Here is a 12776-nt window from a genome sequence, read left to right as displayed (position 1 = left end):
CCCTGGGTCCTAGAGGCAGTTCCGCTGCGCCCCGAGGGAGCGGGAGCCGGGCGCCCGCGGGCCAGGCGGCCCCGCGGGGCCTGGCCTGGGGCCCGGCGGTGGCGCTGGCCCGGGGTCGAATCCCCGCCTCGGAAGCAGCGGCTACGGGGAGCCGCCGCCCCGTTCTCCTTGCGAGGCTGCGGCGTTCATGGTCAGCCTCCGTCGAGCCTGAGTCTTCAGGCTCCAGCGCTCGTCTCCTGTGGGGTGTGGGTCCCTGCTAGCGGCTGGGGTGCGGGGTGCGGGGGGCTGAAGCTGTGCCGCCTGCCCTGGGACCCGGGGCGTTCAGGGTGTAGAGCACCATCCCCTTGAGGAGCCCCTGAGGCTCCCTGGAATGGCGGGCTGTGCCACCTGGCTTCTCTCTGGAGGGAGAGGGACCTGCCTGGAAGGCAGGTGGGGGCAGTGCTGGGCCTTTGGTCCCAGGCAGAGTCTTGCACTTCCCTCAGCGCAGTGACTGAGCCTTGGTGGCGCCTAGGCCTTGTTTCCTCTTCTGGACCCAGGTGCCTCTTCACAGCAGGAGGCTCCGTGCTCTGGTGCTGCCTCTGGAGCCTCCAGGAGCCCACCTGTGTCTTTGCGGGGACAGGGTCCTGCCGCCCCTCCAGCTGTCTGCCTGGGACTGTGACTTCAGGATATTGTGGGGATGAAGCTGGCTCCGTGAGGGGGCGTCCCCAGGCTGCAGATGTGGGCAGGTGCTGGTGGGTTCGCTTCTGTGTGTAGATGCTTGGCACCCAGCCTTGCCCAGCATGCCCAGCATATATTCTGCCCGGGCTGGAGAGGGCGTGGGGCGGGGCAGGGCTGACACCACGAGAGACCTTCCTGTCCCAAGTGAGGCCTACTGTATGGCCCGCTCCCCTTTCGGATCCCATAGCCCCTCTCACAGTGGCCGTGTCCCCTCCTCCTAATCTTCATTTGCCACCACCGGTAGCCTCCCCCAGTGTCCAGCCTGACCTCTTTCCTCTTCCCTCTGCCCTTCCAAAGTGGTCTTCAAAGCCTCTCCCATGCTTGGGATGGAGTGGACCGTTTCCCATCAGGTAGAAAGTGGGGCTGAACGTGTGCCTCCAGGTGTTCCTGGGGAGGAGAACTGCACCCTGAAGGCCCCTCTTGGGGAGTCCCTGTGCCCACTGACAGTGCCCTCTGTTGCTGCTGCTTGCTGATGCACGGGGAGCGGGGAGCCAAGAGCCTGAGCTCCAGGTTCAGCCTCCTCGGCCACCTGCCAGCTGGGCGACCTTGGGTGAGTTCCTTACCCTCCTTGAGCTTCAGCTTCTGTCTGTGAAGTGGGGGTGCTAGTGGTGTGTGCCTCGTGGGGCTCTGGTAAGGGAGGAGTGAGAGCAGGGCTGTTAAGTGCTGTGCCCAGGGGCTCATGGAGGGACAGAGTGACGGAGGAGTGCTCCACACCCGTGCCTGTCTGCAGCGTGGTGACAGAGCTGGGCCCTGGGGTGTTTCTCCTCGGCCAGCTGCCAGTGAGTGACATTTTGAGGGTGTTGGGGGGACACGGGGAGGAATGTGGTCTTTTTGCAGGCTCTGTTGTACAGTCTCCCTGGGCTCCCATGTGGCTTCTCCACCTCCCAGGGTACCCCTGAGCCAGCCCTGGCCTACAAGTCAGATGTGAATGGAGCACCCAGCTTTTATTTGATTTCAGAAAAATCAAAGTAACTTTTAACAACGGGACGTTTCACACACACACTCACGCACACATATGCACATACACACCCCTACACCTCCCTCCTGGGAACTTAGTTCTTTTGGCTTTTGGGCCGGCCGGCAGGCAGGCCACAGTGAGCAAGGCGGAGTGGTGCTCCCATGGTCCGGCCTGTGCTCCCAGTTTGCCGCAGGCCTCACCCAGCCCAGTCATCACCCGGTCTCCTGCCTTTGCCTTGCAACGGGCAGTTCTCAGATTTCTCAAACTCCATGTGCAGGGTTGCCCCCAAGACCGGATTCAGTGGGTCTGGGATGGGGCCTGGGGACCTGCTTAGGCTCCTTGCACAGAGGGTGCTCTGAGACACACCCTCCAGAAGTGAGAACGGTTGGGGGAGCAGGCTATCCCTGAGCGCTAAGGGTGCACCCTGGGGCCCTGCGAGTGGCTCAGCGTCAGTGGCAGATGTGGGGTCAGGGCCTCAAGAATGGTCAGGGAGGAGGGGACCCTGTGGGGGCTGATGTGCATTTCCTGTTCTGTTCCCTGCAGCCCTCCCCAGAGGTACCCTCTGCAAATGGGGCTGGTTTTGTTCCCTGGCCTGGATGCATTCCAGAGCCTCTCGAATCCCATGTGGAAGCAGGTGGAGACCCAGCTGACCCCTGAGTCTGCCAGCCGAACGTGCCGCCTTTGACACCTTTGATCCTGGTTGTCCCACCTCTGCTGGGTGCCCCACATCCTCACCGCCCAGCGTGTTTGCGGGACTCCACGAGGGGGCGCCTGAGACCACCGCTCTTGCTTCGTGCCCCGTCGGGGAAGGGGTGGCCAGGCAGCAGGGCCCTGGGAGTCAGGGATGCCAGTGGAGTCTACAATGGTGAGAGGTGGGGGCACTGCCCAGAAGGGCTGCCTATGAGCAGCTGGGGTGGGGCCTGGGCTGGAGCCTGAGTGACCCCTGCCTCCCCTGCCTCCCAGAACCCTACTTCCCCCAGGAGAGCGAATGCTGGGGTTCAAACGACCAGCCAAAGACCCCCTCTCGGCCTTCCCAGCCCCTGTGGCCACGGGCCAAGACCCAGTCCCCTCCTGCCCTGGGCTGGGCCGGCTGTTGGGCTGGTGGTCGGGTGGGGAGCCGTGTCTGGGCAGGCTGCGGTTCTCCGGGGAGCAGCCTGCTAAGTCTCCTCCCAGCTGCTGTTGCTGGGTGAAGGGCTGCTGTCCTCAGGGTGCCTTGGGCTCCCGGGCCCCTCGTGCACTGTCAGGGGCTCCCCTGGATTCCTTCTCCCCGCTGGAAGCTTCTTGGAGGCTGCGGAGAGTGGCCCGAGGTTAGGCGGGAGCCCGGCCGTGGGCTGGCAGTAGTCTGTCTAGCTCACTGCGATGCTGGGTTCTTGCCCAGGGCCCCGTGGACAGGATCTGGGCAAGGGGAGCTGAGCCCTTGCAAGCCCGCACTGGCAGAGTTGACTCGTCTCTGGATGCAGCAGACACCGGGGCAGGGCTGGTCTGATTGGAGGGTGAGTGTGGGCACCTGGTGGGAGGGTGGGCTCTCTGCAGGTGTGTGACCCTGAAGTCCATCTGGCCCCAGTGCCTGGATGCCTTGCTGAAGGTCTGGGACCTTCTGGATAAATCAAGCTCCTGGGTAAATGCTCTTAGGGTGCCCAAGGCAGTGGGGGGTGCCTCCATGGGCCTGGGGTACAGGGGAGGGCCGTCTGTCCTTGGGACCCTTGCAGGCAGGTCCTGCCGAGATGCTGGGCTCTGGGCCCATCTCTGATGCAGAACGAGCTCAAGTTCTGGGTCAGAAGAGTCAAGTTGGAATCCTGACCCCACATGCCAGCTCTGTGACCTTGGGCAGGTCATCTCACTTCTCTGAGGGCTAGTTTTCCCATCTATGAAACAGCGATGGCCATCCCAGGGCAGGGTGCTGAGCCCCAAGGCAGTGGTTACTGTTTGGCACCTTGAACCTCTGCAGGGCGCTGCCTTCGGCGCTGGCGGTGCCAACCACAGGCCGGGTCAGGGCCCCGTTCTCACTGACCGGCGGCGTGTGTGTTGCAGGGTTCTGGTACCTGCTTGGGAGCCCCAGCAGGGAGGACCGGGGACGGGGAGGGCTTGGCTCCGGGCGGGGGTGCCCTAGCACCCCTGTGCACTGTGGCCACCAGGAGATTTTCCCGACACGCCCAGCAGGAAGTGGCTTGAAATAAGACAGGCGTGCCAGCCTCCTCCGCCGCGTGCTCCGGCACACACCAGCCGCCGTCACTTTCCCCGCAACAGTGGCATATGGTGGTGGCCGCAGCCCAGCCTGCCCCCCGTCGTGGGCCCGCCTGCACAAGCACTGGGGCGGCATCCATTCGGAGCTCAGGCGTTCACAGGCACCTGGCGCCCGCGGAGCTGCATCTGCGCCCGAGCAGATGCCAAGGTCGTGCCGCTCCCCTCAGGCCAGGGCCCGCTGCTCCCGCTGCCCTACGGGGACGAGCCCGCAGGCACCACCCTTGGCCAACATCTGAGCAGCCCCGATGCCTCCTTAGCAGGAGCAGACACCTCCACACCCAGAGGGCTGCACCCTCCGAGCCGCTCCTCTTCGAAGGTGGACAGGAGGGGCTGGGAGTCCCCCCACCACAAGGGACGGGGAGAGCGGCAGGGCTTCAGGGCTCCCAGGCCTGGGGGCTGCTTGTGGCCCAGGAGGCCCCTCTGCCCTGATGACAAAGATGGTGAGAGCCAATGTCCTCAGCCTTATCCTGCTGAAATCTCACGCTAGCTCTGGCATTGCCCCCTTTTTGGGGGGAAACTGAGACTCAGGTTGGCCACACCGGCTCAGGCTGCACACTGAGGCTGAGAAGAGCCAGGACTCATGCTATCCTGACCTGGGTCCCTCCTCTTAAGGGGCCTGCACCAGGAGAGGTTCAAGGGCTGGTTTCTGGTTCTAAGCAGCCAGAAAGGTGGGGTGGGGGCATGGTTCTTTGGCTGCTCCCCTGCCCCCCAAGGCCCCGGCCGCCGTACCTTCGCACCATGGGCCCGAGGCCCGCTTCCTCTTCTGCGGCAGGCCTTGCCTGCGCTCCTTGGTACAGAAGCACCTGGGCCCCTCTCCTGGCGTGCTCGGCTTGGCCCCCACCTCGGAGCTCAGGCCCACCTGAGGGGTGTGGGAGTGTGGTCAGGAGAGGACCCTCCCCCAAGCCTGGGGCAGTCCTGGCTCAGTGGCCCCACCGGAGTGTGCGGCTGGGGAACCCACCTCATTGTCCGAGGGGTCCGACTCGTCCAGCTCGTCTGACTCCAGCCCCTGCACTTGGGCCTTGCTGAGCTCTGCGGGACGCAGGGTGTGGGTCAGGCCAGGCTGGGGGCCCTGGAGCCTAGCAGAAGCATAGACCTTTCTAGCAGACCAGACTGGGAGTGACAACTGAAGGAAACTGAGGCACAGAGGGACTGGGTGACCCTCCAGCATCTCCCGCCCCCTCTGCAGCGACCCTGCCAGCTGGGCTGTCCCCATGCTTGGTTGCTCTGTGACAGGGAGTTCACTACCTGGCCTGAAGTCCTAATGGCTAGGATGCTCTCCCCTTCACTACCTACGATCGGAGACGTGCCTGTCCTGGGCTATTGCCTCTTCTCTGGGTCTGCAGCTGGGTGCCAAGCCCTAGACCCAGGGTTTGGCCGGGCAGCCCAGGGGACTGAGCTGGGCCCTAAGACAGACCCTCCCCCCAAGCTGATGCTGACCACTGCCCCTCCCTTCCCACTATGACACCACTTCCTGGGTTCTCAGGACCCCAGGTACTCACCCTTACCTGGGGGGCCATCAGCATCCGGCCCGTGTGGGTCGGCGGGAGGTTTTGGCCTCCCTCTCGCCTCAGCTCCCGTCCCGCCTGGAGAGGGCATGTTTCGGTGGGGCCCTGTTAGAGGTTGGGAGGGATCCTGGGGGGAAGCAAGTAAGTGGCTTGAATTCATTTGGGGCAACTGCCCTGCCCCCAGCCCAGTGTTGGGAACGGCCTGTGAGACTCTGGCTGTGCCCGGGGCTGCCACTAGAGGTTAGCCATCTCCCCTCTAGTGCATGTCAGGTGCCAGGCTTTCTCACGGGCGACCGGCCTGATGGCGCAGAGGGAGGAGCGCAGCCTGGGCCCCGGCGGGATGCTGGCCTGGGCTGGGGATACGTGGAGGCCAAGAGCAGGGGTGGGCCCCTTACCGCAGGAATGGTGGGCTCCTCTGGCTCCGGAACCCTGGCTCCCGTGGTGCCATTACTGAGTCCCCAGGGTCCAGACTGGGCAGGTGGCTCCACTCCCTGGGGTGGCTCCGGGCTGGGAGTGTGGGCACTTGGGTGGCTGAGGGACCTCAGCCGGTCAGAAGGCTTGGGGGCATCCCGGCCCCGGCCCCGCTCGGAGAGGTCCAGGGGCTTGTCTGGGACATAGTCCTGTGTGGCCGTGGCTTCCTTTCCCCTGGGGTTGCCCACGCCTGTGGGCCGTGTGTGCCCTCCTCCAGAGAGGGCTGCCCCGGCTGCCTCGCCCTGGGGGCCTTCCGAGTCAGAGCTGACTGGTGGGGAGGGTGGGGTTCCCCCTGGCGTGGGCGGGCCCCTCAGCCTGGCACTGCCCGGCCGCCCCCGTGTCCGCAGCTGCTGGGCCAGGAGCAGGTGCAGTGCCCCTTCCAGCCGAGGGTCTCGTACGTCCACCAGGGCCCCCGGCAGCCCCAGCAGGCCCACCGGCTCCTCCCAGGCCTCTGTCTCCCCAGCCTTGAGGCTTTGGGGCCGGGGACCACTGGGGGCTGCGGCGGGGACTTGGGGGCTGCAGTGTGAGCTCTGAAGGTGCAGAGACAGGTGGCGGTTCAGGAGGCAGAGGCGGTCAGCCTGGAGGGAGCGCTTCAGGGACTCATAGGCCGTGATGGGGGCCCGGGAGGCCCGCACGAAGCTGCAGGATAAGGAGAAGCCCAATTCCTGTGGCCCTGGGTTAGCCCCCGTTTCACAGGCGAGGGCCTGGGGCCCAGAGGCGAGCTGCCTCTGGTCACAAGGCAGGTCGCAGAGAGGGGTAGGCCCACGTGGATGGTTGTGGAGGGGCCGGAGGTGACCCGGGGCCTAGGGCTCTGAGGGGGACTGTGCACGGAGATCTTTCTCTCCTCGGAGCCTGGGCTACCTGCGTGTCCCTGACCTACCTATGTATGCTGCTTTCAGACTCGGAGGGTGGTCTTAGACTCCTTCTGACACGGGTTCCTGGGCCTCAGTCCCCATCTGCTGCTCCCACACCGCCCAACCCTGGCCCCTCGGGAAAGGTGGGACCGGACTCGGAGATGGGGTGCTAGGCTGGCGCTGCTCCTGGTGGTGGCAGTGGGTGGGGCCTCACCTGTCCAGGGGGAGGCTGTGCTCATAGGGTGGGCTGGGCGGGCTGCTCCTGGTCAGTGGCAGTGGGGGTGTCCCGTTGGTAGAGCCCCGGTCAGCAGAGCAGGCCTGGGAGCCTGGCCGCACCACGGCGATGGTCCCGTGCAGCTGGTTGGAAATTCGCTGGGGGCTCTGCACGGGGTGGACGGGTCAGCTGCTGCCCTCTCCCCCGTTCTCTCTGCGACTTTGGGCAGGCCACCCCCCTCCCCCCACCCCGAGCCGAGCCTCCACCCGGTGGTCCCTGTGAGGCACAGATCAGGGCCGCCAGCTGCCAGCCTCCCACCCGGTGCTGCCCGGCAGAAAGGAGTCCTCACCATGTCCGGGGCCCGTGTCTCAGGCAGGTTGGCACTCGGGGAGATTTTGGCTACTGGAGATGTCCTGTACCCCGTAGACTTTTCTGTGGGAGGAGGAGCAGTGGGCAGGGCGGATCGGAAGGCCCTCAGAGGGTGGGAGGCTCAGCCCAACCCCCCCCCAGGGCTCCAGGCTCCTCTGCACCCAGGTTTCCGGTCTCTTGTCCCTCAAAGCAGCTTCTCTCTGGGGACTCGCACCTGGATGGTCGTCCTCGGCCTCCTCGTGGCCTCCCAGGGTCTTCTCCGTGATGGTCTTCCGAGCGCCCGGGGAGGGGAGTAGTAGGGGTGAGGGGGGGTCCGAGGCACCCTCCCTGTATTGGGGCTTGAGCCTGACTCCAGAGGGGAGGCAAAGACAGGGAAGGTGAGCGAGGGCCGCGCCCCCAGAGACAATCAGAAAGGTCAGGGCTCCCTCCTGGGGGCCAGGCCAGCCCTGCGGGGACACTCAGGTGACCAGGAAGGAGCCCTCACTGGACGTTGCCTGGGGCTCCACCATCAGTGGCTCATGCCGAAGGGCCAGCTTCTCTCAGATACCGGTGTCCCCAGGGGAGTCTCTGGAGTCAGCTGCTGCGGAGCCGGGGGACCTCCCCCCATGGTTCTGCAGCCTGCTCTCAGCGCCATGTGCCGGGGGCCTGCCGTGGGGAGGGCCCTGGGGACTGAGGCTGTTGGCCCTCCCCACCTACCGTGGGCCCCGAAGACGCTTCACCTCCTCCTTCAGCGTCTCGTTCTCCCCCTGCAGCCGGTTCAACTCGTTGGCTGCAAAAGGCACTGATTAGTGAAGGACGAGGGGAGCGGAGGCTGGGCAGGGGCAGGGAAGTTCCCCTCCGTGACCTGTCCCCAACTGGGCCACCAGCACTTGGCCTGGGGCTTGCTGGCGGTGGCGGCATGAGTGGATGGGCAAGGCTACTGAGCGAAAGGCACCAGCCTGGAGGCCATAAAAGGTGGTGGGAGCCCACCCCTGCCCCTGGCACCCAGCTTGTCTGGGGCGTCCCCCAAGGGAAAGGGGCCTTGTGCTCTTCATCGGCAGGTGGGACCTCTGGGCTCTGTGGGACCATCTCGTTACAGGGGGGAGGGGTTGGGGGTCCTGAGGGCAGGGGCACCCCCAGCCCAGGTGGCTGACCGCAGAGGGACATGCTGGGGCTGGCTGGGGCTTTGTACCATTGTCTGTTTCCCCGAGACCCCATGTCAGGCTGAGCAGGTCCTGGGGGTCACTGGACCCCCACAGGAGGGGACACCGAGGTGCAGGGCGACAGGGGGCGGGGCTCACTGAGGATGAAGACGTGCTGCAGGCTCTGGAGGAGGGAGTTCTCGAACTCCTGCTGCTTCTTCCTGGCCAGCTCCTGGGTGACCATGCAGCGGTCACACAGGCCAGCCCGCAGCCTGCGGGGGCGGGGGTGAGAGGCCGCTCTGAGGCGGGAGACTGAGGCCCCCAGAGGGGCTGGACCCTCACCGCCCTTCTCCCAAGATGAGCCCCTGCCGTTCCCAAACCGTGGAAGCCCCACCCCACCGCTACCCTGTGGGTTAAGTGCTCCATGTTCCGCTGAGCTTGGGAAGGAGCCTTGCAAATGCACTTGACGCAAGGCTCTGGGAGTCCTGCCGTGGAGACCCCTGCCCGGTTTAGTTCGCCCCAGACCTTTCCGAACACCCCCTTCCCCAGCCCGCCCCACCCCCCGTCCAGAGCGCACCTGTTCTCCAGCACGCGCACGTTCTCCTTCAGCGCCTTGTGCTGCTCCCTGAGGTGATGGTTCTTGGCGCAGAGCTCCTCGACCCTCTGGGCGTCCCTGTGGGGACGAGCCCAGGTGGGGGTTCTGCTCTGCCCGGGAGCCCCACGCGGTGTCCGGGCTGGCCCCGCCCCCGGGGTAGGTCCCGGCCGGGTCCTGTTGGGTGCGCCCGCTGTGGGGACTTCCTTGCAAGGGCCATGCTGAGCCCAGCAGCCCAGACGGGAACTTGACCGGCCGAGTGCGCGCGCCCCTTGCCGCGTTACAGAACTGCAGCCCCGTAGTGAAACGGGGATGTGAGGAGCCGCCCCACAGGCCTTGGGGTCTCCCAAGCAGCATTCCTACTGATCACTGCTGGCAGCCCGGGTGCCCCGAGTGGGTGTGGCTTGCCCACCGACTGGAGAGTCCCCGTTCGCTCGGGTGGGCTTGGAGGGTCCAGTCCTGGCTGCACCTGCTACTGGAGGCATGGCCTTGCACGGGTGACTCCGCCCAACCCCCCACGCTGAGCCTGAGATTCCCCCCTGCATCACTGGATGATGGCAGGGTTAGTGCCCTGGGCTGTGGCCACTGTCTTTCTCATCGGTTTCCCGCTGGGCCCGGGTCTGTCCTGACTCACCGGCACCTCTCTGAGTTCAGCTCCAGAAGCTTATTCTGCAGACCTGGAGGAGTAAGGAAAGGGGTGGGGGTCAGGCAAGGTCACACAGCAGAACCCAGAACCCAGAACCCTGTCTCTGGCTGTCAGGCAGGGCTCTCCGTAGACCCCCGCTGCCTGCCTGGACCCCCTCACTGCTCCCTAAGGCTGCCCCGCCTGTTGGGCTCCCACTCTGCACCTGGTGGCAGCTTCCATCCAGTCTCACGGATGCCTGGGACCCCTTGGGGTCTCTGGCTCTGGGGTCTGCCTGGAGGTTGGGAGGGACCCTGACACTGGGAGTGACCAGCCACCTGGCCAAGTCCCGGAGGTGTGTTTTTTGGGGGGCACAGCCAGTGTTGAAATAAAGCAGGATCTTTGGGAAAACCCCAGCAAGAGGTTGCCCCCTAGTTGCAGTCTGACTTGGGCCTGCTGGCCCACAGAGCCCCCCGCATCGCCAGGTCACTGTGAGGGGATCCAGGCCCTTTGGGCCCTCAGGGTGGTGTGTCAGTGCTGGGGAAAGGTCTTGGGAGGGTCTGGCTGGTGCTGGAGTGAGGGCAGCGGGGTGGCTCCAGCCCTGCAGTTAGGGGGTGGAAAGGAGAGGTGTAGGGGGTACAGCAGAGCTTGGCCTGGGGGTCCTGCAGGGAAGCAGAGGGATTTCAGTTCAAAACCCTGGAATGCTCTGGACAGGCCTCCAGAGCCATGAGCTCCCTTTCCTGGAGGTGGGTGATGACACTTCTGTGGGACGCTGAGCACCCCCTGCCCCGCCCTGGGCGAGGGGCCCTTCTTTGCCCAAGCTTCTGGCTCTCCATTGGGGGCATGGTATTATTTCTGCTCCCTGTCAGCTGACCCTTCAGGAGAAGACCCCCCAGGGCCCCACTCAGGGATGCCGATGCGTGGAAGCTCTCGGCTCTGGGTTGGGACTCCCTGTCCGGGCCTGGAAGGCAGGATCCCCAGGTCTGGCAAGAGTTGGAGGTGACCTGTAGGAGCACGCTGACCTGGCCCACCCATCCCCACGACACTCACCTCGGACCTCATTCTCGTGGACCTCCTTCAGCCTGTTGAGTGACTCTGTGAAGCTCTCCATGGCTCCCAACAGCTCTGGCCCAGACCCCTCCTTGCTCAGGGTACAGCGATGGCCTCTCGGCCTCTACTGCCCCTCTGTTCCCAGCCTGGAGAGGAGGAAGAGGGGAGAGGTCATGTTGGCTTGGGAAGGGACTGTGGGCTCTGGGGCCCCACGTGGGTACACGTGCAGATGCCGTTCTACAGAAACACACACGAGCCTCATCTGCTCAAGGAGGTGGGCCCCATAGTGAGAGGCCCAAGGAGGGGGCAGGAACCCCTCTGCAGAGGGGCACTGATTGCTGACCCCATCCCCCTCCTCCCCACAGGTCCTCAGAGGCACCTAGTTGGGTCCTACACACCCTGAGGTCAACTGCCTGAGACTGGGATTAAGGGACCCGGAGGCCCGAGGCCTGGGCACCCTGGCCCTCGCTCCCTTCCAGGCCTTTCTGAGACGCTGCCAGCCTGGAGAGGTCTCAGGCAGGCAGCCAGTTGGGAGGAGTGAGCTCACAGGGCTGTGGGTCCCCACTCCCTTCCCACCTCCCCTCCCCTCCCCTGCCACTGTCCCTGGGGCCAGGCCCGGCCCGCACTGGCTCCAGCGCCCATGACGCGCTCTGCGAACCTGAGCTGCTTGCAAGACGCACAGCCCTTCTGGAAAAGTCTCCGTTCCAGCTCCTTCTGCGAGAGGAGGGACGCTGCCCTCTCTGGGGTGGGTGCTGGCCACCGCGCCCAGACCTCTGCAGCGGGCTGCCATTCGCTCGGGCCGCGTGCTGTCCTGGGCCGGGCGGCGTGCCGGGGGCGAGCGTGCATGCGCTATGTGTGTGTGCTGCGGGGGTGGCATGAGCGTGCGCACGCGTGTGTACGTGTGTGCGTGTGTGCTCTGTGGGTGGTGCGTGGCGCCGAGGCCCCAGCATTCCTTTGCCCGTGTTCGCCTCGGGTCTGAGTAATCGTGGTACTGGTGCTGACGCTGGCCTGCATTTAGCGAGGCTGAGCCGAAGCCCTCCAGCCCCACGGCGGGGCTGGTGCTGTGCGGAGCAGGGCCCCATGCTCTGAGTCTCTCAAAGAACAGAGTGGGGCTTGTCCTGGCCCACCTGGGGCCAGAGCCTGCCTCTTCCTCTCTGGATCTCACCACCAGGCTGGGGGAGGCGGCCCATCTTGGTCCTCGGCCCGAGGAGCCCAGGGGTCGGCTGGGCCCTGCCAACAGGCGGCTGAGCTCCTGGCCTCCTACCCCTCGCCTGCTGGTGTCCCACACCCGCTGGTCAGCAGCGACTGTCTGCTTGCCTCCTATGTCCACCCAGACCTCACCCTTCCCTCCTCGCCGCACCCGCCGGGGCCCACGCCACCCCTTTCCTTGAGGACACACTCTCGGCCCAGCCGTGGTGCAGGCCCCCAAAGGCCTCTGCTCACACCTGCCTCTGGCCCCATCAGTCCTGCCTGGGCCCAAGTTCTCGCCGTGGCTGCCCAAGGTAACCGTGTCTCATCTGAATTTCAGTTTACACAGAAAACACACAACACACGAGTTTGCAGCAGCACCAAGGAGCAGCCCCGAACTGGGAACCCCCACACACCACGGCCAGTGACCTCTGCTGGGAGGAATGGCCACTCCCCGCCCTCAGGGGCCAGACGCCGTGGCACCCAGCGGTGGGAGCCAGCCTGATGTGGGGTTCATGCACACGGAGCGCGGCAGAGGCATGATGCTCTGGGCTCTCAGGCGCTGGGGTGGTGGTCACTCTGGGCGTGGGACTGGGGGGCATCCCTGACTGAGGGGAACAGACCCCATGGCTTCAGGAGAAGCCACAGGTCGGGGTCAGCTGGGGCTTCCGGAGCCGCCTGAGGGAGACTGGACCTTGGAGTCTGGGTCTCGGCAGGCTCTGTGCACCTGGGGTCGAGCATCAGAGCACCGGGAAGCGTCGGCCGGGGGACAGAATGAGGTCCTGCAGTGGCTGTGGGAGCCAGCTGGGCAGGGCTGGCTGGGGTGTGGTGGGAAGGTGGGGCTCCCTAACGTGTTCTGAGGACCCGCCCG

At 65.5% G+C, this 12776-nt stretch overlaps 1 protein-coding gene across 6 annotated transcripts in view; it reads right to left on the bottom strand.

Annotated features, from left to right (window-relative positions):
* Positions 1-2598: 2598 nt before the first annotated feature.
* RBBP8NL (RBBP8 N-terminal like) overlaps positions 2599-12776 on the bottom strand; it is an 18185-nt gene continuing 8007 nt past the window's right edge. For 2 of the 6 annotated variants that reach the window (XM_034641393.1, XM_034641392.1), the window contains 13 exons: positions 10718-10863; positions 9680-9722; positions 9031-9126; positions 8504-8685; positions 8029-8101; positions 7547-7677; positions 7313-7395; positions 6964-7130; positions 5820-6534; positions 5419-5551; positions 4878-4948; positions 4649-4778; positions 2825-3182 (listed from right to left, as the gene is read on the bottom strand). In XM_034641393.1, coding sequence (XP_034497284.1) covers positions 3022-3182; positions 4649-4778; positions 4878-4948; positions 5419-5551; positions 5820-6534; positions 6964-7130; positions 7313-7395; positions 7547-7677; positions 8029-8101; positions 8504-8685; positions 9031-9126; positions 9680-9722; positions 10718-10778 — 2046 coding nt within the window. In that variant the 5' untranslated portion in view covers positions 10779-10863 and the 3' untranslated portion in view covers positions 2825-3021. Of the gene's footprint in view, positions 3183-4648; positions 4779-4877; positions 4996-5418; positions 5552-5819; positions 6535-6963; positions 7131-7312; positions 7396-7546; positions 7678-8028; positions 8102-8503; positions 8726-9030; positions 9127-9679; positions 9723-10717; positions 10864-12776 lie in introns of those variants that run through there. The other 4 variants (XM_034641395.1, XM_034641396.1, XM_034641394.1 and 1 more) reach the window with 4 other exon arrangements.

The sequence above is a fragment of the Ailuropoda melanoleuca genome, chromosome 13, assembly GCF_002007445.2.
Source record: "Ailuropoda melanoleuca isolate Jingjing chromosome 13, ASM200744v2, whole genome shotgun sequence".
In the NCBI taxonomy this organism is placed as follows: Eukaryota; Metazoa; Chordata; class Mammalia; order Carnivora; family Ursidae; genus Ailuropoda; species Ailuropoda melanoleuca.
Note: the sequence above shows the minus strand (reverse complement) of the source record. Positions and strands in the feature narration are given on the sequence as shown.